The following is a 24,307-nucleotide window of genomic DNA, read 5'->3' as shown; positions in this document are numbered from 1 at the left end:
AGAAATGGCAAGTGGAAATAAGTATCTCATTGAATAAGATTAAGATAGCACCAAGTGAAGTAGTATCAAATTTGTGTAGTAATATCGTAACATTAAATAAAATTAAATAATCAATTGCGTATAATCCAATCCGAATCTAAGAAGGATAAAGCTATACACAGAGCTTATCCCTTACCTTTTATTGTGTTGAGAGGTTGTTTTCGATGAGTAGCGTGTAGATTAAAATATAGTCAATAACACAAAGGTTACAAGTCCAAGAATATACAATTTTTCCAAAACAAGTGTCTCACCCCATTCAACATCATTTCTAGACAAAATCAAATAGATTTATATCAATAGGCATTATGTTCCCAACTACAACATATTACCTAAAAACACTATAATCAAATACAAAATTGCAACTAAGACTATGACCAAAATAAAACAAAAACTTGATTGATGGTACACAAGCCAAATTGCACCATATGTAGTATGATTTGTGCATTGACACATTGTGGGTTGATATCTTCCAGTAGCAGCAACTGTTGTGATGCCTAGAATCCATCTTCCGAGCAGAAGCCATGCATCGTTTCAATCTACTTTGATACAAGAGACTGTTCTTCGTCTCTCTATCCGAGGGATCTTGCAAACTGTTTCTTTTTTAAGATCAGTATACTTGCTAGCTGTTTTTGTTAGTTCTCTGTCGTCTATTAGCACCTGAGCCTCGCATACCATCAGCTGGTCTTTTTTGCCTGTCTATCTTTCCCTTCCCCGGGAAGCCACCCCTCTTCTGCGGTGGTGTTTTACTACCTTCCTGTTTGCGACGTCCAAATTCTTTCGTTCTGTTAACCAGCTTCCTATAAGGTTCATCGTTAGTGTTGTTCTTCCTTTTCATCTCACTATTCCTTGCTTTACCTCCCATGAATCCTTTCTTGGTAAAATTTGTGGATGAATCTTTTTCACCCTCCTTTCTCTTCATTCTTTTGTGAGGTTCCCTGGAATTCTTTTCCTTGAATGAATCACTAGATTCTCTATCCTTCCTTTTATGTTGCTTCCTATACGGAGATAAACGTTTAAATCAAACTTCTTCTCCGCGAAGTATCTTAAAGAAGCAAAAGATCATGTAAGATGAGCACAAGGACCTAACCTTGAATCCGAAGGAATTGATTCCATCTCAGCACTACCATCTTCTTTAGAGCTTGACTTGCCATGGCGATTCTGTAGCAAAACAAACGAGCGAACGGAAACCGGGAAACATTCAAAGGATAGCATAGCTTTCCCAATAGAATGAAAGGAACACTTGATATTATAGTTCAGATACTTTACTTTTATTAGCAACAATGCTCATGCAGTGCAGTCATACTTGTCTGTCTCACCAAAAACTAAGCGTTTGAACATGCAATTTAGGATCATGATTAGAAATCCTAAATTCTTGGAATTTCAAAAATTTTAAAATATAAAACTTGACTCATAAGTTTATAATTTGTAAAAAAGGACCCATCATTTAAATTTTGCAAAAAAAGACCCATGCTCGGTGTGAAAAGATTGTCCTACCATGTGAAACGATTATACTAATGAATAGCTATTTACTACTACTATTGACTAGTGGATTTTTATAAATATATTTGTATTTGAGAGTTGTAATCACAAACATTTATTTATAAAAGGAACACGGAGATATGTGATTTATCAATACGGCGCCTTAGGATATTCTTATATAAAAAAAATGAAATACAGTTTTTGCTCATTTGGTAAGATTGTATAAGAACTGGGGAACTTTTGATAGTTTTCACAACTTTTGGGTTTTCTACGTTTATGAGAAATATACAATTTAAGAAATTCAAATTGCAGTCCAAACAAAACTTCAACTTCAAATAAATCTAATTTCAAATAATGTCCAAATGGCTAAACATGTATATGATTAAACATCTCACATTTGGTCATACGTCTAAATGAGAGCATACCTCTGAGACTGTCTTGAGGAAATTTTTGTACTTCTCAGCTGCAACTGACTTAACTGCAGCAACTCCAAACTTCCTCATCAAGATCTCCACGATTACGGTGACCTTTAAGATGCACAGAAACATTGACTTTTCCATAAAAGTACGCAACACATCTTTCAAAAGCATATAAACATGAGTATTTAAAGTAGAAAGAAGGTAACAGCTACCGACAGGGATGTCAACTAAACTTTAGTTCAATCCCTAACTCCTAAGGGATCTGAACTCTACCCAAACACACTTATAAGCACTTAAAAAATAAGTTTGGATGCATGTCCCACAATGCAAGTTCTATTCAGTATATCTGAAGGCAGTCGATTGACAACAGAAGAACATTGTATTAGAGAGCAAAGTACGACAATGATCATATGTTGAACTAAAACAAGCGAGTAAAGTATCTTATGGAGGAACAAAGTATACAAGAGTAAAACAGTTAACCCATTTTGTTTGGACAAGTGAGGACCTCATAATGTGTTGATTGGCTTTCTATTGCATCTTTTCTTTTTTTTTTGAGACAGTAACAACTTGTATTCTATTCCAAAACAAAAACCAAAACCTGCCATAATAAGTTACAGATTCCTAATTACAATTGTTGAGAGTACCAAGAAGATCTTTAATCCTATAGCAAAATTTACAAGGAACCTAAAACATAATTGATTCTAGATCTACCATGTACTCCTGTTTACACCAAAAAAGAAACAAAACTAAGCAGTTCATCTTAATCTTCTGGATGGAATTGCTCTTGTTTTGGAAGCATCTGAGATTTCTTTCTTTCCACACGGACAACCAGATGCAAGCTGGAATAATTTTCCATCTTTCATTATGCCTGGAAATGCTTGCATAACTGCTCCATAACTTCAGGGTCTGCGTAACTTTCCTAGGCATAACCCATTTCATGTCCTTCTGATTGATAAAGACATTCCACAAAATGTTGGTTATTCTACTGTACAGGAAGAGATGGTTGACAGTCTCTACTTCTTCTTCACCACATAGAAGGCACCTAGGACTAAGTTGAATATTTGTTTTCATGAGATTTTCCTGGGTCAAAACTGCCTGCTTAGCAAGGAGCCAAGTAAAACAAGACACCTTGCAGGGGATTTTAGTTTTCCATATCAACTTCCATGGCCATCCATTCCCCTGACTGTTACAAGGATTAAATTTTTTGTACGCTCTTCTAACACTGAAATTGACTCGGTTGTGATCCTGCCATACCAAACTATCTTGTGCATCAATAGTTCCTTTGAACTGCCCTAAAACCTTGTTAAACTCCACCAACCTTTGGATCTCCCAGTCATTTAGAGGTCTTCTAAAGCTCAGATTCCACCCTTGGTTTGACCACATCTCTGCACAGTGGCTTTTTGCTGCTGGTTTAAGGTGAAAATATCTGGGAACAAGGTTTTTAAAGATCCTCTTTCTAACCATCTATCTTCCCAAAAAGAAGTTTTCCTTCCATTTCCCAATTTAATACTGCAGTTTTCTCTAAGCTTTGGCCAATGGTTTCTGATGGCTCTCCAATGGCTTGATCCATAAGTGCTAGTGACCGTCTTAGTTATCCAGAGATCCTCCATTTCATATTTAACCTGTATTACGTCTTTCCACAGAGCTTGCTCACTGGAAGCAAATCTCCATAGCCACTTCATCATAAGGCACTGATTTTGAATTTTTAAATTCCGTATCCCCATCCCCCCCTGCCTGTTTACTCTTTAATCAGAGTATCTCACTTTACCAAGTGGAATTTCTTGGTTTCACTATTTCCTTCCCACAGGAAATTCCTCCTCAAAGCATCAAGTCTGTCAATAACACCATCAGGAATAGGGTAAAGTGACATCATATATGCAGGCATAGAATCTAAAACACTATTGATGAGTGTTAATCTTCCTCCTAAAGAAAGGTACTGGCTCTTCCAATTCACCAACCTTTTTTCACATTTTTCAATCACCCCATTCCAAATGCCTATATATTTGCTTTTGGCTCCCAACGGCATCCCCAAATATGTAGTTGGTAGATCTCCCGTCCTTCCGCCCAAAATCCTAGCCAGAGAGTGTAAATCAGGAACTTCATTTACTGGATACAAGAAGCTCTTGTTCCAATTGATGTGAAGCCCAGAGAAGCTTCAAAAAGAACGAAAATTACCCTTAAAATCTTGAGTTGGTTCTGGTTAGCATCACAGAAGACAAGAGTGTCATCTGCATATTGTAAGTGAGTAATCTCCAGATCAGCCTCCACTCTACTGGATACCCTAAAACCTCTCAGCCACGGCTTTTCTTGAGCGATTTTCAACATATCATTTAGTTCCTCCATAGCTATAATAAAAAGAAAGGGAGATAATGGATCTCCTTGCCTTAAACCTCTCTGTGAAGAGAAAAAACCTATGAGAAAAAACCTGTAGGAGAGCCATTTATTAAAACAGAGAATTTCACAGTGCTGATGCAAAACTTCATCCATCTTAACCATCTACCTCCAAAACCTCTTTTAGAAAGAGTCTCCAACAGATACTTCCAATTGAGATGGTAATAAGCTTTTTGAATGTCTAGCTTACAGAGAATGCCCGGAGCCTTGCTAATAGTTCTAGCATCAACACACTCATTTGCCATAAGAATGACATCCATTATTTGTCTCCCTTTTATAAAGGCCAACTGTTGGGGGTCCATTAGTTTGTGCATAACCATTTTGATTCTTTTGGTGAGAATTTTGGAGATGATCTTGTACACGCTACCAATTAGGCTAATGGGTCTGAAGTCAGTGAGCTCCTTAGCACCAATTTTTTTTTGGAAATAAAGCCACATGGGTAGAGTTGAAGCTTTTCTCAAAGACGCACCTCGCATGAAAGTTCTTGATTGTAGCAATCACATCTTTTCCAATAGCCTCCCAACAATGGGTATAGAAGGCCATGGAAAAACCATCAGGACCAGGAGCTTTATCACTAGCACAGAGTTTGACAAAATCCCATATTGATCCTCAAATTTCTTCTGAAGCATGTAGTTATCTTCAGCATTAATTTTGTGATTCATTCTGCACCCACCTGAAGGTCTCCAAGCTTCTGTTTCAGAATATAAGTTCTGATAGAAGGTTTAATTTCCTTCTTTATGTCTTCTGGATTCCTGACTACTTCACCCCCCACATTTAACTCATCTATATTATTGTATCTTCTATGTGAGTTGGCAGTTCTGTGGAAGAACTTGGTGTTGTTGTCGCCATGTTTCAGCCAATTGACCCTTGATTCCTGTCTCCATGCAATCTCCTCATATTTAGCTATATTTTCAAACTCTAGCAGAAGTTCAGCTTTTAAATGGATCTCCTCTACCCCGAGAGCTCTTTGATCCTGGACTTTCTCAAATTCAGCAAGTTGGTTGACTATGTTCTGTTTCTGTAAAGCCAAATTTCCTTGCGCTGATTTGCTCTACTCTCTCAACCTAACTTTTAGTGCTTTCAGCTTAAAGGCTAAGATGAAATCGGGCCTTCCTTCACAGTCAAAAGACCTCCACCATTCCTTGACTCTATCCAAGAAACCCTCAGTCTTTTGTAGAATTGATTGCTTGATATTTTTGAAGCCTCCGTTCCACTCATCAGACACTAGAAACCTATCTAGCCTAGCAGCAATTGAAGGTCTAACAAGCTCATATCTAAACCAATGATCAACCTTTTTCCCGATTAAATAAGAGGGCTAGCTTCCAAATTAATTTTCTTGTCCAAACAAAACCATGATGTGAGTTCAACAAAGGGGGTGTTTCTCAACAACTTCTACCTCTTCGATAATATCCAGGCGACAGGAAGAAAATGCTACAAGAAACAAAATAAATAATTTGCAGATATGCAGCAAGCTGCTTTATTTCAATCAGTGAGACGACTTTGCAACTAGAAGAATTAATAGGCATCAAATTATGATTTGTGTATATCATCAATAATGCAGATTGTATCTATGACAGGAGGCAAGATCCTGCGCTAGAATTCAGAAGTAGTAGCGTATTTTGAGCAAGTTTATATGCTTCCATGCTTCATAAATACAAAGCTATTTTCACGTCCAATCAAAGAATCATCACAAACCTTTGATCTAAAATGATGGCGTGACACAGATGACCAAGGTAGCACTCCGTTGACAATGTCTGAAAGCAAATTATGCAGGTCATTTGCTTGAATACTAGATACAAATACTTTAACAAATCCCAGAACAGCCTACAAAAGTCCAAAGAGCAAGCTCATAAGCATCAAATAATAGAATAGTATCTTGACGTGGATAACCATGCTTACTTTTGTAACTTCGACATCTTTACTCTGCAGCAGAGTCAGAACGGAAGGGACCAGATCAGGGACTGAGAGACAGATATTGACATCACTATAAACCAGAACAGAAAGTGCAGAGACTGCTCCACTTTTTATATGCGGTGATGAACCAGAAAGGTAAGCTATAATCTGCATATTTCAGTATCTTTTAAACTTCAGAAACATAAATCAAAATAATTATAGGCAGACACAATAATGTGAATCAGTTAGACCACACATTATGCCCACGGGAAAAGACATTGGCAAAATTAAGACAAACCATTCTGCTCAAGCAAAAATGTCTCTCCACAAGTGTCATTGATATCAATATGATGCAAAAGGAAAATAATATCATCAACAGTCAAAAGGAATATAGAGCAGAAACTGGAAGAAAATAAAGTAACTCTGCACTGCACATAGTAAGGCAGACTTCGCCAATAATGACCAGACGGCAGTTCAGAAGCGCAAAATACTAAGAAGACTTCTGATCTATCCGTTTTTAACACAATCTCTTGAGTCATTCCACCAAACATCACACAATTTACCCCGGAAAAAAACTGATCAATGTCGCAAGGAGATCAACTAACCAGAGCAACAGAATTCAGCACAGGTACAATGTTTTCCATCTCAGGATGTCAATATGTACGCCAAAACATATTCACACTTGGATCTTCATTAAAGAGGTTTTGTTTGTTGAAATAGAAATTATACTGTGTCTATTGTCCAATCCATCTATCGCAATTTCACCAAAGCATAGACTCAATATAACTACTTCCCAGAATTTCCAATGACATCCATTATTTGATAACAGTAAACAATTAAACATACAAATGCAAGAGCATAAAAGTTGCAAAGACATTTATTACTAACCATATCAACGAACTTCTTATAAGATTCATCCGACTTAGCAGATGAAGAGTCTCTCAAGCTAGAACATACACCAATAAGGGCATCATATGCTGTCTTTCTACCTTCTTCTGTGGACTGCATTAAAAATGTTATTAAGCTTATCAAGAAGTAACATCTTATTAGTGCTGAATATTCAGGTGAAAATTCAAGGAAAGGAAGAAAAATATACACAACCACAGTAAAGAGGAAGGGAAGTCGTTGACCAAAATGGGAAGCAAACAAACATGCTTAAATCAACCAGTAACTAGATAAACAATTTATCCAATCAAAGAGAAATTCGCTGGTAAATACTTTAAAAGTTCATGTTTTTGCCAAAGTTGGCTTTTCCAGATTTAGACAGGAAGAAGTCTGTGATGAGATCCCATATTCAGTGTGCTACAAGCAGTAAACTACATGCAGTAAAAGACTTCTCTATATAGCACTTCGGCACATTCAGCTGCTGTAGCAAGCCTACAAAGCAACTTTCTTTGATTATGAAAACTAAGTGCATTAACAAAAGCACAATAACACTTCTGAAGAGCAATTATGTCAAAAGTCTCGCATTTCAAGAAACATCCTCTTACAAGACAGGTTGGCTAACACAATCAATTTTTTTGAGCAAAGAAAAAATAATTGATTGTGTTAGCCAACCTGTCTTGTAAGAGGTTGGCTAAAGCAATCAATTTTACAAACATGCCAACACTTTTACCCTCCTTTTCTCATACCTAAGCTTGACTAGATTATTTTTTTTAGTAAAGCTTGACAAGACTATTTAGATTGTCAATATTTACAGGGAAACTATTTAGCTTAACCATGTAGGTCTTACATCTTTTAATGCGAGAATAATTTCATTCAGAATGAGAAAGGCCTGGGTGTTTTCCTCGTCATTACCCTGCAATAAGCATCACAGTCGTATTAGTTGTTGAATGAATTGTTCGAAGAATGAATGGCCATTGTGGATAACCTACCTGTAATGCATCAATCAACAAGGATTTGTAAAAGGCAAAGCGACTTGTAAGTGTTTTTGTATCAGTTGGAGGCTTCACCCTAGCTAACAAATCCATCAGCTGCTCAGCATGTGAAGAGTGAAACCAGGAATGTTGCTGCCAAAATAACATAAGCTCGAGTCAATCAAGAAATAATACCACGAAAAAAAAAGGAAAGAAAAAATTTCAATAGCCAACAGACCTCTAATATTCTACTTAGAATGTGATATGCTTCAAGATGACCAGCTCCATGAGTAGTCTACAAGCATAAAACTAACATTACTATGAGGTAAGGTTGTTATAGAAATTACACAATCTGCAGCCACTCCAGACTAACTAACCTCCAAAACATCCCTAGCAATACCAAAGAGGACTTTAATGAGATCCTCGCCAGATCCTTCAACGAAGCACGATCCCAACTCCAAGATAATGCACCTTCACCAATATGCAGCAAAAGGTTAAGGTTCCATTTTAATGTGCCATTATGTCAGTTTCAAAAGAAATTGTGCCATTATGTCAATGGCACTGTTCATGCAGCATATGTAATTATAGGTGGTCAACATAAAGTGAAAGTAACATTCATTTAGTACTGCCACAAAATTCAAATGCTTTCACTCAAATGAAGCAGACTCAATGAAGATCTCACTACAGTCAATTGTACGTAAAGGTGAAGAAAGTTCACCTTAAAATACCTGCTTAACATAGTGGCTAATATTAATTAGGAAGCAATTTCTACAGGGGCAAGAAGCGTGCGCCTCTAGCACCTTTAACCATCATGTAGGAAACAGTAAGCCTGTTTACTGTATAGCTCAGAATATATCCACTCCAAACAGGTTGGTGCCTCACAATCCAGGGATATTAAAGAAAAAGTGAAGTTGAACAGCTGTTACCTCTTAGCTACTTCCCCAAGAAGAGTGGAGCTATTCTCTTTATTGTCTGTTGAATGAAGTCCAAGCTTCTGGTATTCACCAATTTCATTTGTAATCCCAGCTCTCTCCATTGAAGAAGTAAAAATCCTTTGGGTTAACGAAGAATCTGTGATGGACGTCAAGCACCTTATTGCCTCCTGAGAATTATTTGTTATCAAAAAATAAGACAACTGAAGTATCTTGGCCATGCAAAATTGTTCCACAAACTTGTTAAAAGATAGAGAAAGAATTGCAGAAAGCGTTCTGAAATTCAGCCTAGGAGATATCAGTAATCTCAACCAAGTAAAGATGAAGCAAGCTAAATTCCTGATGGACCCCATACACAAGTCGAATGTAAACCCCCACCGGAGGAGGAACGATAATGGAGGACAGATAAATGTTAACACTCGACAGCGAGAAGATCCTTTCTCGAATAATTGGATCTTGTATACTAGTTTTCCTTGAAGCATGATAATGAACATGGCCTGGAGAGCTTACTCAAATTTAAAGGTTAAATAAATCAACTTATCTACACATGATTAACCAGGTAAAACTGGTATATGATGACCTTTTGCCTCATTTATACCAATACTAAGATAACATATCAAATCCATATTAAAAAATTTCCACAAATTATGAAGGAAGCAAGTCAAAACTAACAGAGCAGTCTGTATGGTGCCTCAACAATACCTGTAGCAATGTTCTAAGTGGGTCGGACTTGCTCAAAATTGAGGAAAGCAGAGGATAAAATAATTCTGTGCTATACAGAGGGAACGCGAGAGGTTAGTTTCCTTTTATCTTTTTATCGGTAACTCGAGACAAATTTTACTCATTATCAACAGCACCAAGATGGAAGAGTCAGTGTACGAAAGCTGACTGGAGACGGATCCCATATGACTTTAAGATTCCAAGAAGTCCAGTTCTACATCTACATCATTTACAAAACAACCCTTACACCAAAAATTTAAGTTTTGAATGCATCTTCATTTAACAGAAGTCACATTCTCTGATTTCCCTTAGAACAAATAAACTTAATCCTACTGAACAGTCCAAAATACACACAAAAGGAAAAGGAAGACGGCAGTTTTAGACAATACCTCCTCCTTTTGTGATGTATTAAACCAACCTTGAGGTGTACATAAAATATATTAATTGGGAACAAGATTAAATATTTTTGCAACTAATAGAACAGAAATAAAGATTCATAGAAACAAAAGACAAGCAGAAGAGCACAAAATTAGTCGCGACTCTGTGTCAGACTAAAATACGATACTTTTTTTTTAACAAAGATAATGTTGTATTCATCAGCATTAAGGATATTTCTAGAGACCTCCAAAAATTGGTTTCCAACAAGAGAAAAAAAAAAGAGGCTAAAGATTACAAAGAGCCTATAAAATCCAAAATTTGCGCAGCTTCTTCTATCCATTCCTCTTTACACCAAAAATAAAAAGTAGTCAAGCGGTTCCATTTGACTTTCTCTATTGAATTTGCTTTGTTATCATGGCATCTGCTATTTCTTTCTTTCCAAATACACACCAAATGCATGATGGTATTATACTCCACCACTTTTTCTTAGATTTTCTACCCCCTCTGCTGATCCAACAACTAAGTAGATCTGTTGTATGTTCAGGCATAGTCCATTCTGTATGTGTTAGTCCCAAAAATAGTTTCCACAATTGTGTTGTCACTTTGCAATGGAGGAACAGATGGTTGTTGGTTTCCTCAGTCTCATTACAGAGAGAGCACCAAGAGGCAATATAGAAACCCCTCCTTTTCAATTTTTCATGAGTGGAGCATGCTCTTCTGGTAACCAACCAAGAGAAACAATTTACCTTGGTTGGCACCTTGTTACTCCCAATCTGCTTCCAGGGACCAAGCTTGCCACTTGGATGCTCCTTCACCTCCTTAATATATAGCTTGTTAACAGAAAGTCTTTCATCTCTAGAGTGTTTCCATCTGATAGAATCTTCCGGATTGGTACACAAGGAGAATAGGTCAGGAAATAAGACCATCAGTGCCTCATTTCCATTCCAATTCTCTTTCCAAAATAGGATTTTTCGTCCCATTTCCCACCTTGTAGACTATGTTTCTACTTAGATCAAGCCACAGATTTCTTATTGTTCTCCAAGCTGACACCCCATAAGTGCTATTTACAGAGTTGGAGATCCAATTTCCATTCAACCCGTACTTGTTGACTATCACCTCCCTCCACAGTGCCTCTTCCTCATTGTTGAACCTCCATAGCCATTTTGACTAGAGACTTCTATTCTGCAGCCCCAAGTTTCTGATTCCAAGTCCACCAGATTGTTTATGTAACTGTGCAGTCTGCCACTTGACTAAATGCAAACCCTTCTCTTCTTTATTCCCTTTCCACAAGAAATCTCTTCTCAGTTTGTCAAGTCTTTCTTCCACGTTAGCAGGCATAGGGAATAAAGACATAACATAAGTTGGAAGAGAGTCCAACACGAGTTTATTAAAGTGACTCTCCCTCCCAAAGAGATATACTGAGCCTTCCAATTGGCCAATTTCTTCTCTGTCTTTTCAATTATGCCGTCCCAAATTTCTAGCTCCTTATGATTGTGCCCCAAAGGCATGCCCAAGTAAGTAGTAGGAAGATGATCTACTTTACACCCCAATATCCTCGTTAGGCTCTGAAGTTGAGGGATTTCTTTAATTGGAAAGATGCTGCTTTTCCTCCAATTTACTGATAAACCCGAGACTGCTTCAAAAACCACCAAAGTCATTCTTATAAAGGCGACCTGTTCCGCCTTGGCTTCACAGAAAATAATTGTGTCATCTGCATAAAGCAGATGACAAATCTGCATTTCCCTTCCTGAAGAGTTGCGGACCTTGAAGCCTTTTAACCAATTGTTTTGGGTAGCTACTCTCATCATACTATTATAGCCCTCCGTGGCTAGGATGAAAAGGAAAGGAGAGAGCCTTAGACCCCTTTCTGAAGGGAAAAAACCAACAGTTTCTCCATTAACTAAAATGGAGAACCTAACAATTTTTATGCAAAAATCGATCCCCTTCAGCCATTTATCCTCAAAACCCATTTGTTTTAGAATCATTATTAGGAAGCCCCAATTGATATGATCATAAGCCTTCTCTAAGTCCAACTTGCACATAATTCCTGGATCATCTCCTTTGACTCTAGTGTCCACACACTCACTTGCTATAAGTGCTGCATCAATGATCTGCCTACCTTTTATGAAGGCCATCTGGTGTTTATTAACAAGCTTACTGATCACTTTCTTTAACCTTTCTGCTAGTATCTTGGCAATGATCTTGTATATTCCACCTGTCAAGCTTATAGGTTTGAAATCTCTCAGTTCCACAGCTCCCACCTTCTTGGGAATCAATGCCACATAGGTTGTATTTAGGCTCTTCTCAAACACGTGGTGATCATGGAATTGCCTCAAGGTGCTCAGTATGTCTTCCTTAAGCATTTCCCAGAAGCTTTGATAAAAACTCATGGGGAAGCCATCCAGGCCTGGGACCTTGTCACTGGAACACAACTTGAGTGTCTCAAGGACTTCATCTTCCTCAAATTGTCTTTGTAGCCACTCTTTTTCCTCCATGCTGATATCTTTCACTTCCTGATTAAATTGTGGCCTCCATTGTTCTGGTTCCTTGTAAAATTTCTGCTAAAAGCTTACAACTTCGTTCTTGATCTCTTGTGGTTCAGAAATAATCACACCTTCCACTTCTAGCTTCTCGATTGAATTGAATCTTTTGTGTGTAGACATTTTCTGAAAGTATTTGGTATTTTTATCCCCTTGCTTGAGCCATTGTACCCTGGACCTTTGTCTCCATGCTATTTCCTCTTTCCTGGAAATTTCTGCAAATTCGTTGAATAACCTAGCTTTGTGTTGCCTCTCCCCCACATTCAGTGTTCTCTGCTCCTGGATAGTTTCAAGACTGGCAATCTGGTTCAACACATCCTCCTTTCTATGTTTCCAGTTGCCTCTATTCTCCAGCTCCCATTCCTTCAATCTCCCTTGGAGTAGCTTTAGTTTTGTTGCCAACCTAAAAGAAGCTGTTCTGTTTACTGTAAAGGATGCCCACCATTCTTTTACTTTTTCTCTGAACCCTTCCACCCTCATCCACCACTGCTCAAACTTAAAATAAAGTCTTCTTGAGATTTAGCTTTCCACAGTTTAGAGCTATTGGACTATGGTCCGAGCCTACTCTTGGGAGCTCACTTTGTCTAATTTGCGGGAAAAATTCTTCCCAATGATTAGAGTAGAGGAATCTGTCAATTCTGGAGACTGTTGTGTGATTCTCACCCCTTCTCCAAGTATAAGATCCTCCAAATAAAGGAGGGTCAAATAACTCCATTTCGTTGATCCAGTCAGTGAACTCTGTCATTTCTCCAAACAGATAATGGCTGCCAGTTCTTTCGTTAGGATATCTTATAACATTGAAGTCGCCACACACCACCCATGGTCCTTCGAAGGTGTTTCTAATTGTTGTCAGCTCCCCCCACAGTTTCTTTCTTATTGTTGGGTTGCAGTCATCATAAACTACACTTAAAAACCAAGTGACATTTTGTACTTTGCCTTCTAGTTTACATGTAAGCATCTGACCAGCAGTCACTATTAGCTCTCCCTTCCATACCTTTTTGTCCCACATTACTACAATCCCTCCACTTCTACCCACTGCATCTAAATGGCACTCACCCATCCACCTATTAGCCCACACCTCTTTGAATAAAGCATTGTCAACTCCCTTCAACTTTGTCTCTACAAAGACATAGACGTCAGCCCCCCATTGTTTAGTTTAACTCCTAATGAGACTCCTTTTGCTCCCCCCATTCAGTCCCCTTACATTCCAAGAAATAATATTTATCTTCATTTAAGTCTAAGAGGTGTTGTTCTCCCTCTACCACTAGGTTCCCCGTCTTTAAAGTTCATATGAAATTCTAAGTTTCTTAGCTCCTTTGGGACACTATTCTGGTTGTATTCCTTCTTTGTAGCCTCTTCTTTTTATCTAGGTAGCCTCTCTTTTGGTCTATCTTCATGAGTAATTCAAAGGCTATTTTATCACATCCCTCGAAAGTTGTTCCAAACCTCCTGCTGAATTCAAGAATATTAGACTGCACCCATATTGTGGCTCTATCTTCAATCTCTTTTAGTGAGAGTGGTTCTTCCATCTGTAATGGCATCGGCTCTTCAAAAATTATCATGTGTCCCTTGGACTTCCCCCCTGATCACCTTCATCCTTTTTATTCGAACCATAATCCTTCTTCTTAGAAAAATTTGGGTTGACTTTGTCTCTTACCTCACTGTGCTGAATGTCAAAATTTATCAATTCTTTGCCGCCGTTTTTTCTCGCCGTTGAAAAATTTGACTCTATTCTCATCATGTTCTCCAGCTCTTTCAGTAAAAGAGTTTGTAGAAGTCATAACGAAGATCTGGTCTTCTTGAGAAGATATAAGAAGGGGGTCTGGGCTTATTCATTTAATGAAGTCACACTTTGGGCTTTTAGAAGCTTGTATTTTAGGAGACCCAAAACATTTCCCACAAACCCAAAACCTTTTTAAACTCTCAGCATCTCCTCGGTCCATCTTCTCACATGAAACCACGTGCCTTGCAGTATCCATGTGACTTCTGAGCAAAGAAGTACTAGGAACAGTTGTCTTCTCTGTATCCCCTGGATAAAAATTTGAAATTTTGTCCCTAAATCTCTCTTCTGTATCAATCTGGTACAGACTAGGGCTTGCAATAGCTTTCCCTTTTTCTTTCATCATTTTAACTTCTCGATCCCTGAGCCCATCCTCTTCCTTCTTTTTGTATCTCACCGGAGCTTCAATCCAAAAGGGAAGAGTAAAAATAAGGTCACCATCACTAATCTCAATGCTGGAAGGGATTTTCTCTCTTGGCCCCAAAACTCGAAGTCGGGCCCATCTCAGATGGTTCTTCAATTGCGTTTCTTCCTCTGTCTCGAGCCACCCACCACAAAGGTCTCCGATTTGCTTCATCACCTTATCATTCCACAGCTGTAGGGGAAGTCCCAGAATCCGGACCCAAAACCAATCAAAGATGGTATCAGCATGGAGAGCTCCGGCTGTTGATTTCCACCATTCTAAGAGCAGAGGGTGATTTCTCCTTCTCCAGTCACCCAGAAGAATGTGCTCTGCATCTCGTCTTGTGTGAAACTCGAAAAAAAAATGGGTTCCATTCATATCATAGATCTGTAGATTGTGAATACCCCTCCAGGTCTGTTGAGCCCAGTTTCTAACTTCTGCTCTGGTGGGTATTTCGTCACAGTCGGGAAATCTGCCAACCAGACTTCTACTCAGAGGACCCTATCGCTTCCCGGAGATGACGCTGATGTCTGACTTTGGTCTCCATTGCACCATTTCTTTTTCTGTAATATTTCTCTGTAGCTATCCTCTTCTCCCTGAGTCTCAATGAACAGAGACCTCCTTTTTCTGTGTTTGAATCTTGTAGACTGGATTTTTGTGAAATAAAATTGTGAATCTTTAGAGCCAACTCTCCCCAACCTTCATTGAATGAGTTTTCTGGTAGAATAATCACAGACCTATCATTACCACTAACCGAAATAACAGAGATGAACCTACCAAATTTATTGAACTTCAAGCTAAAATAAATGTTGATAGAAATATCTTTGCATTTCCAAGTCTTAAAAGACTTCCCTTTAATGGCCGAGGCTTCCCTAAATCTGTAACAAAGCCACATTAGTGCGCCCCTACTAATCTTCATTCTTCTCACAAAAGGCTTTGCATTCTCCACCCATTCGTACCAAATATCTGAAGAAGCTCTGGTTTCTGTCAGATCATATGATTTCCCTCCTAATCTAAAATAAATCCTGTTATCCATGGATGAAGGGTAGAGATAAAGGAGTTGGGAAAGAAAGAAGGAGAGAAAGAAGGGAAAATTCCGGCAGATTAAGTCCACCAGAAAAGGGATTCCTTAAGGTCAGTAGGACCTTCAAGTTAAAATCTAGGGATTAGTGTCTGAGAGCATTTGTCTTTTTTTATTTTAGGGCAACATACTAAAATACGATACTTACCTTGAACTGCTGGTAATTTGCAGGAGATGCCTTAAAAAAGACATTAATTAAAGCCCGGAGCCATTCCTCAGAGCAAGATGACAAAGCCTTAATATTTTTGCTAGAAGACTTCTTTGAGTAAGAGCATTTGCGTTTCAACTCCAATGCCAAATCAAGATTTTCGTTCTCCGTTTGGTGAACTGTAGGCTCTCCAGAAAAGTTATCAGAAGCAAGTGCCTTTTTATTCTTATTCACCAGTTCCTACGAGAAAAGAGATAGCTGATTACTTAAATTCAAACAAGGCATGGACATTCAAGAGAACTTGAAGTAAAACAAAATAAAAATCTTCAAGGCTCTGCACTAACCTGCAAAGCTGCAGAAATATTCTCAAGCATAAAGGAGTCCTCCTTTAGAAAAGGAATCAAAAGTGTAGTCAAAGCTTGGGCATTCTTGTGAACATCAGATGGACAGCGACAAAAGGCAGGTAATAGTCCCCAACACTCACGGGCATAAGCCAGAAGTCTCTCTCGAATTACTGACTTTTTAACTGACAAAAAGAAAAAATTCAATTCCAGATGAGGTAAAGCATCTTTTTGGATTCAACTCTCAATTCTAAAACAGGAAACTGAGGTTATCCCGTCTCCTCTCTTCCCCACCAGAGAAAAGATAATGATGCTTCACTATTTATTTGTCATAGAAGCAGTTGCTATTTCTCCATCCGTTTAATTTGTTTGTCCTACTTTCATTTTTATTCCGTTTCAAAAAGAATGTCTCTTTTATTTTTTGGCAATTCTTTAATTCCAACTTTCCACATGGTTGTTTAAACACACAAGATTAAAGGGATTTTGGTACATTTGACATATCTTTAATTCAGACCACAAGATTCAAAAGTCTTCTTTACTTTCTTAAAAACAGTCAAATCAAAACAGGGCAAACAAATTGATGCGGAGAGAGTAAATTGTATCATTGAGCAAAACATACAAGGGTAAACACTAATCAAATGTACAAGTTCAAAATTCCGGCACTTCTACGATTGCAAGGGAAGTTATGAGTACGCACAACTACAGGAAGAAAGGAAAGAACTTACACCAATTGAATAAAGAAAAATAAGAAGAAAGGAACAATCAAAAGAAAAAAATTTAAAAGAAAAGGAAATGAGAATCATACTAAACAGAGTGAGTTCATCAAATAACAAATCAAAATTATCAAATTCAAATTGCACAAGCACAAAAATTAAAAAAACAATAATGTATTATTCCAGACCTTAGCAGTACTCTTAGAAAAATCTGACAAGAAAGACCAACTCATTTTAAGAGATTCAACTAAGTGATCAAAATTCAAGTGCACTTTCTGAAATACCAGAAGCTATAGAATTCAAATGAATAACTAAATGATAAATGAGGATTTAACTTGGGACACAAAAAAACAACCATAAACATTATCCAAGCTTAATGAATTATCAACATATGACTACCTTTACACGATGCCTGTTCGAAGGACACAGCAAGTGGCACCACGTGCTTCATAAAGAACTCAAGTGATGATCCACATATATATTTATTTAAAACAGGAACCAACCAACTGTTTGTAAAAGAGTAATCCTTCGAATTCAGGGAGATGGGTAACAGGGCAAGCAGTTTCTCTGGTCCCATAGCAATAACAGCTGATCCTATGCAGTCCTGAAGCTGCAAAGACAACAAAGAAAAGGAAAGTACTTGCATAAGCTTTAGGTTCATAACTTTTCTGCACAACTGTATATTTTATTTTATTTTGAAAGATAAGGAAAACATTCTTACTAATCGAAGGTATATACTAAAATGTACAGAAACTTTAGGAAAAGAGAAGGAAAGCAAAAGCTAGTACATCGTCAAATGTAAGGAAAATGTTTTTATTCGAAATTCATTTTTCACCTTTAAGTTAATCTTTAAGTTTTTATGCAGATGCTAAGGGATATATTCTGGGGCTTCTGGAAGTTCATAAATTGGGAGGTTCTGTGATAAGAGAGTTATTGCTTAGTTTGTTCCTGTTATGCGAACTAAAAGTGAAGGAGTTAGTTCATCTGCCATGTCAAGTTTTTGCTCCTGTAAATTGAACTAGCAGGCGGAAGTATTTCTTTAACTCTGTTCCAAACACAATTAAACTACCAAAAGCAAAATATAACACTTCATCCAAAGGAAAGATCATCATTGTGCTTCTCTCCTCTACCCTTCGCCTCCTCTTAATGGAACTAACAATAATATTTAGTTCTTGGAACACAAGAAAAAAGGAAGGGTAAAAAGAGAGATCAAATAAATTGCACCTGTAGTAACAAAAACAGGTTGGAGGAGTAAGATACTCTTCCACATAAATTTTTAGCCACTCAAAGATTGAGAGAGCAGGAGTAAGCATATATCATCTACTTCTCTTCCAGGCTCCAGCCATGTCAAAAATAAATAACATTCCAATAAAGAAAGTGAATCAATGAGATTCTTGTGACACAAAGAAAGGCCTTTTTAAAGGACTTACATTTTTTGTATCATAAGCAGCATCCCCAGAGGCAACAATCATCCAATCAGCAAGTTTAAGTATTATATCCTTCGCACAGAAGTCCAAAACCTCACCTGGAGACATAGATGCAAATACAGTAAGAACAAATAGCTGTTAAAGAGAAAATTCATAGAACAACCTATCAACTGATAGTTGCACATATGTAATTTGTCTAGGCCCTAAGGATATATGCAAAGCCATTGTTTCCAATAAAAAATAGAGCATGGACCTAACTCAGCTCCAACAACTAGCTCAGGAGGTGAGAATTGCCCAAGAACATATATGCAGACAACAACCAACTTCCTCCACCAAAGTGGGAAATTTAACAGTTTCCATTGTCCATAAAGTAGTCTGACAGAATTTCTCTATACAGCTTCAAAAGCAATCTTTCGACACAAATCCATCCTCCTCACTTTTGTTCTGCAGTTCTACTGAGGTTGAGGACCATATTCCACATTAAGCTATAAACTTTTGTTAGCTGTTTTAGTCTCTGCTCTCATCCACTAATGACATAAAAGGTATGTTTTTTCTTTAAGAAAATAAATTATCAAAACATCATTCAGTCAGAGTTTCTTTTGAACATTGTCAGGCTTCTATATTAGAAAAGGTGGAACTCATCCATTTGAACAATTTATTTCGGTTTATTTGTAAGATCACCCCCTCCCTTCTACCAACCAATAAGAAACAACACAAAATATCACCTGCCTTCGATGAGAACATCTGAAGTGTCATATAAAACATACCCTAAGGAAGAAAGAACATGCAAAATGAACAGTGCATGAGAGGACTTCTTTTTCTCCGCTATTTCTAAAGCAGAATATTATAAGTGAAGCAGGCGAGGATGTTATCCACCTGTAAATTAAAATGTTGATTTTTGCCTAAACAACTTGGTCGATTCAAAATTATCAAAAGTTTATGTAGACCTCTTCTACTGTCAGTTCTTAGATAAGACCACAAGACTTTGAAAGGAAACTAGTGCTAATGGAAGCTCCATCGTGGGTTGTCAATGTCTACTTACCCAATTTAAGGAACATGACAGACAGGACTGCCAGTATATGGTCGTTTGGGTATTCAGAAGAGCTGAGAAGCATGTTTTCAAAGACTAAACAAATAGCTTTCACTGTTTCAAATTCAGAAGAACTGAGAGCCGCATCATCCACTGCCTGCTTTTTACCGGTCAAAAACTCTTTCACATCAATATGAGCATTGATCATTTCTTTCAAAATAATTGAGGCCGGTAAAGCGATATTTTCTGGACGTGTAAGAAGACCTGAAGAAACATTGACAATGTCAGCACCAGCCACCAGCATCACATAATAACAAAAATAAACTTGTTAAATTGCAGAAACAAAGAAGTGTAACAGCTCAGGCCTAACTGTCAGCCCCACTTGTTGGCCACCTCAAGGCTTTTGGGCCTCATGATTATGTCCTCTTTGTCTTTAACTCAAAAGGTACCTCAACAGTTGAATCTGTGAACTCACCCTTATATGACCATTAACAATTCCCTACCAATCCGATGTGGAATTTGCCCGAGGCATGTTTACAACGAAGCCTTTCAAGTTAAACTGCCCGTGACCCATAGGCTGTTACTAGATCTAAGGGAACTATATTGGGAGAACCTAACCAAATCTGTGGTGACATAAACTTGGCTCTCCGGAATTATCACCAATTAGTGATATCAATCAGTTTCAATATGTTAAGTAATTAGAAGCACTCAGAAACTAATAAGATTGGTCTACCTGTTCTGTACAGATTAACCTGTCTTCCAAAGACGGTAACACTGAAGGGTTGGAAACCTAGTGAACTCATCTTTATGTTCTCTAAATAACAAAGAACGTCTATTTCTAATTGACTCAACAATGTAAAAATAGGGTAGTTTTATCAATTATTGAACAATATGAAAAGCAAAGAACCCACATAAATATTGCCAATGGAATGCCGTACATAGTAGTTAAAAAATCTAGGATAAGCCATGGAACTTATAGTATTATAGTGGTACTCTATCAATACTATAGTTATCAAGGACAAAGACACGTTTGTCATCTAATATATAAAAGCTTGAGCTAGATCCAGAAATGTATGCTCCTACAAGGCCTTCTATTAATTCATGACTCATCGTCAATTTTATAATAATCATTAAATTTTAGGACTGCCAAAACAGAAACGACGGATGGCTAAATTTGCTGTACATTAGACCAAATGGAAAACCACATGCTTTAGTCAAGTAAAAGATAAAATAAGATAACCAGACCAAATGCTGAACAAATGGCAGGTCCATCCAGTAGGCCCAAATCCTTTAATCATAAAATATGAAAAAGTCATTAATCTACCAATGGACCAGACGAGGAGCATTCAGATACCATACAACCAAAATGGAGTAGCATTAATCACCATAGTATTACCTGATATGGAGCCGACAACCAAAGGCAAATAGGTAACCCAAGCACTCATTCCGCCATCATGGAGTTTGTCAATGATGCCTTTTGCTAAAGTTGCGGCAAACAATACATTCTCAGCAGGGGTCTCCGCGGACAACATGTATGATGCAAGAGCTTTTATAATAGTGTCAGCTTCTAGAAGAATGATTTTAATCTTTGAAACATCTAATATCGCCCCAATATTATCAAAAATGTGTCTTGTGAATGCCGAGCTTTGGGACCTCATAAGCTCCAGTAGTTGAGCAAGTACCTTCTCATTGTCTTTGACTCTAAGGTACGGGATGATAGGCTTCAGGATATTCAGGGAATGAAGCACCTCTTGATGCTCATCTTTAGATCCACTTATTTCCTTTGGAGCACTTAGTTTCATTGCCAATGCAATGTTACCCTTTATCAAGGAGTAAATTCTTTCACCAGCCTTCTTAGCCACAGAAGATGAAACAAATGACTTAAAAACAGTCAGAATACAATCGTGAGCACATTTCCTCACCTGAAAGAAATCAGACAAGTAACATCATATCAGAACCACATCAATCATTTCTCTATATATCACTATGGGACAATGAATCCATTCAAAACCATCAGCCTCTCACACACAGTTCCATAATGTACTAACACCCTGTACAAAACTATCACTATTAGCCAAAAGGTAATCAAATGAACTGCTTATATAGATATATGCAATCATGGTTGCAAAGAAAAGTCGCCAAGTTACATGATTTAGCAAAAATAATACAGATCATTGCTGCAATATTAGCTAACTAGGTCAACTATATCTAACACACGTATTACTTCAATTTGCATAAGTTTGGGCTGCCCAAGTTAAGCTAGAACATGATTTGGGGGATAGAATTATATCTGTCTAAAGAGCACAGAATATTTCATCGGCTTAAAATAGTAAATTACTAAACAAAGATTACTGAGATCACATTTTTAAATGGTTGGGCAGGAGTTAGAAACAAAGCTGTATAGAATGGCTAAAGAGAAGAATATCAATTAGGAACACTCAATTTACATTTGCAGAACTCTTTTTTTTGAGAAAATTTGCAGAACTCTTTTTAATCATTTCGGAACTCAATGTGAGTCAAAATAGCTCGTGGAACAAACAAAGACAAAAAAACAGAATGTTGATGCCGAGATCAAACTGAATTTCATTCTTGTAGCCAAAATGCAAGTTCTGGGAAAGAACTCTTTCAAGAACTCTCATTTTATCATTTCTGAACCTAATGTGAGTCTTAATAACTCGCAAGATAAGCAAAACCAACAATGAAGATTATTGTTGCTTGCTAAGATGGGGAATCTTAGTAGCTCAGTGGTTAACAACCTGAACTTTCACCTTGTTGGTGAAGGTTTGATTCCCCACCTTGTAATCCTCTCCACCGTTTCCCCTTCTCGTACCCCAATTTTCTTTTTAGAAAAATAACAATGCTGAGCTCAGATGAATGATATTCTTGAATCCAAAATGCAAGTTCTGGGAAAGAATTAACTAACAAAATTTCAACATTTATTAATCCCCCATAGCAACCCATACTAAATCAAAGTAAAGATACAATTTTTTACCAACAAGCACAACTCAAATAACATACTAACACACTCAATAAACACACAATCTACATATACATCATAAGCACAAGTAGATACAAGCTGAAAGGATTAAAGAAACAACCTTTGGGCGCTTACCCAAGGCAAACTTCACAAGTAACTCAAACCCCATTTTCACAGAATCCCAATCTTCTTTATCACAAAACCAAATTAAAATTCCCAAACACTCAACAAAAGCCCTCACAGTAGAAGTCCCCAAACCACTCTCACTCTCCAATGGTTTCTTTCCAAGAAGACCCACAATAATCCCATAGCAAATCAAAGTAAAGACACGATCTTTTTCCATCAAGCATCACTCAAATAACAAACACACTTAATATAAACACACAATCTACATATATATCACAAGAAAAAGTAGATACAAGCTCAAAAGGATTAAAGAATGAAACTTTGGATGCTTATCAATGGAGAACTTCACAAGTATCTCAAACCCACTTTCACCCAATCTTCTTTATAACAAAACCCAATTAAAAAACCCAAAACACTTAACAGAAGCCCTCACAGTAGAAGTCCCTAAACCACTCACTCTCTAGTGGCTCCTTTCAGAATAATCAAATAGCATATCAAAGTAAAGATGAACTCCCTTGTTTAAAAAAGAATGACCTAGTTTCCTTTTCAGTTTGTCCCAAAAAGAATGACCACTTTCCTTTTTTGGCAACACTTTAACTTCAACTCCATGTGGCAGCGCCACAAGTTAAAGACAGTTTGATACATTTGACATAACTTTAATTTAGAACCACAAAATTAAATAGTTCTTTCATTTTTTTAAACTCTGTTTCAAGTCAAACTAGGCTATTCTTTTTTAAATGGAGGGAGTAACTTTTTTCCAACAAGCATCACTCAAATAGCATACACAATACACAATCCACATATAAATCATAAGCACAAGTAGTTACAAGCTAACATCCCCCCCCCCACCACGCGCACACTTCACAGTAATCAAACAGCATATCAAAGTAAATATGTAATTTATTTCCCAACAAGCATAACTCAAAGAACACAAACACGCAATATAAACACACAATCTACATATACATCATAAGCACAAACGAGTAGATACAAGCTCAAAGGATTAAAGAAAGAACCTTTGGACGCTTATCAATGGCGAACTTCACAAGTATCTCAAACCCCACTTTCACAGAATCCCAATCTTCCTTATCACAAAACCCAATTAAAACCCCCAAACACTTAACAAAAGCCCTCACAGTAGAAGTCCCCAAACTACTTTCACTCTCTACTGTTTCCTTTTCAAGAAGACCCACAAGAACCTCAATTGCCTCAGCAACTTTATCTGAAGAAACATCTTCATTGTGAACTAAAGGAATAACAATAGACAAAAAGGAAGACAACCCAGATAAAGCTTGTGGGTCAAGAGAATCTTGAGAATTTGAAATTGTGGAAATTGTAGCGGCGAAGTAAGAAAAGGGGGTTATTGGTAAAGACTCAGCTTGTATAATGGAACGAGTGGCGGCTGCAATAGCACAGAGATGACGATGTTGGGGTGCTGAGGATTTGCCGTAACGTTGGAGGAGTTGTTGGCATATGTCGAAATTGTCATTGAAGACATTGTTGTTGTCTTGAGGATCCATTAAGACTTGAGAGAGACGAAGTTGTTTGTGAGTCTCTCTTTAGGGGTTTAAGGATTTGAGGGTTTTAGGAGAAAATTAATTGAAAGGTGTGAAATGTCTGGTTTTATTTTTGGC

At 37.5% G+C, this 24,307-nt stretch overlaps 1 protein-coding gene across 1 annotated transcript; it reads right to left on the bottom strand.

The window, feature by feature from the left end:
* Positions 1-197: 197 nt before the first annotated feature.
* Positions 198-24,286, bottom strand: LOC107017726 (RRP12-like protein). Its single transcript, XM_015217967.2, has 18 exons — positions 23,690-24,286; positions 20,967-21,492; positions 19,583-19,834; positions 18,544-18,638; positions 17,513-17,723; positions 16,404-16,585; positions 16,060-16,299; positions 9,004-9,179; positions 8,455-8,548; positions 8,316-8,372; positions 8,096-8,230; positions 7,954-8,019; positions 7,110-7,223; positions 6,228-6,389; positions 6,024-6,152; positions 1,944-2,045; positions 1,127-1,197; positions 198-1,034 (listed from the first exon to the last, which is right to left on the bottom strand). The coding sequence occupies exons 1-18, from the start codon at positions 24,191-24,193 to the stop codon at positions 659-661; spliced, it is 3,492 nt and encodes a 1,163-aa protein (XP_015073453.1). The 5' UTR covers positions 24,194-24,286; the 3' UTR covers positions 198-658.
* Positions 24,287-24,307: the final 21 nt, after the last annotated feature.

This window comes from Solanum pennellii, chromosome 4, assembly GCF_001406875.1.
Source record: "Solanum pennellii chromosome 4, SPENNV200".
Lineage (NCBI taxonomy): Eukaryota > Viridiplantae > Streptophyta > Magnoliopsida > Solanales > Solanaceae > Solanum > Solanum pennellii.
The sequence above is the reverse complement of the archived record's forward strand: the minus strand, read 5'-3'. Positions and strand labels throughout refer to the sequence as shown.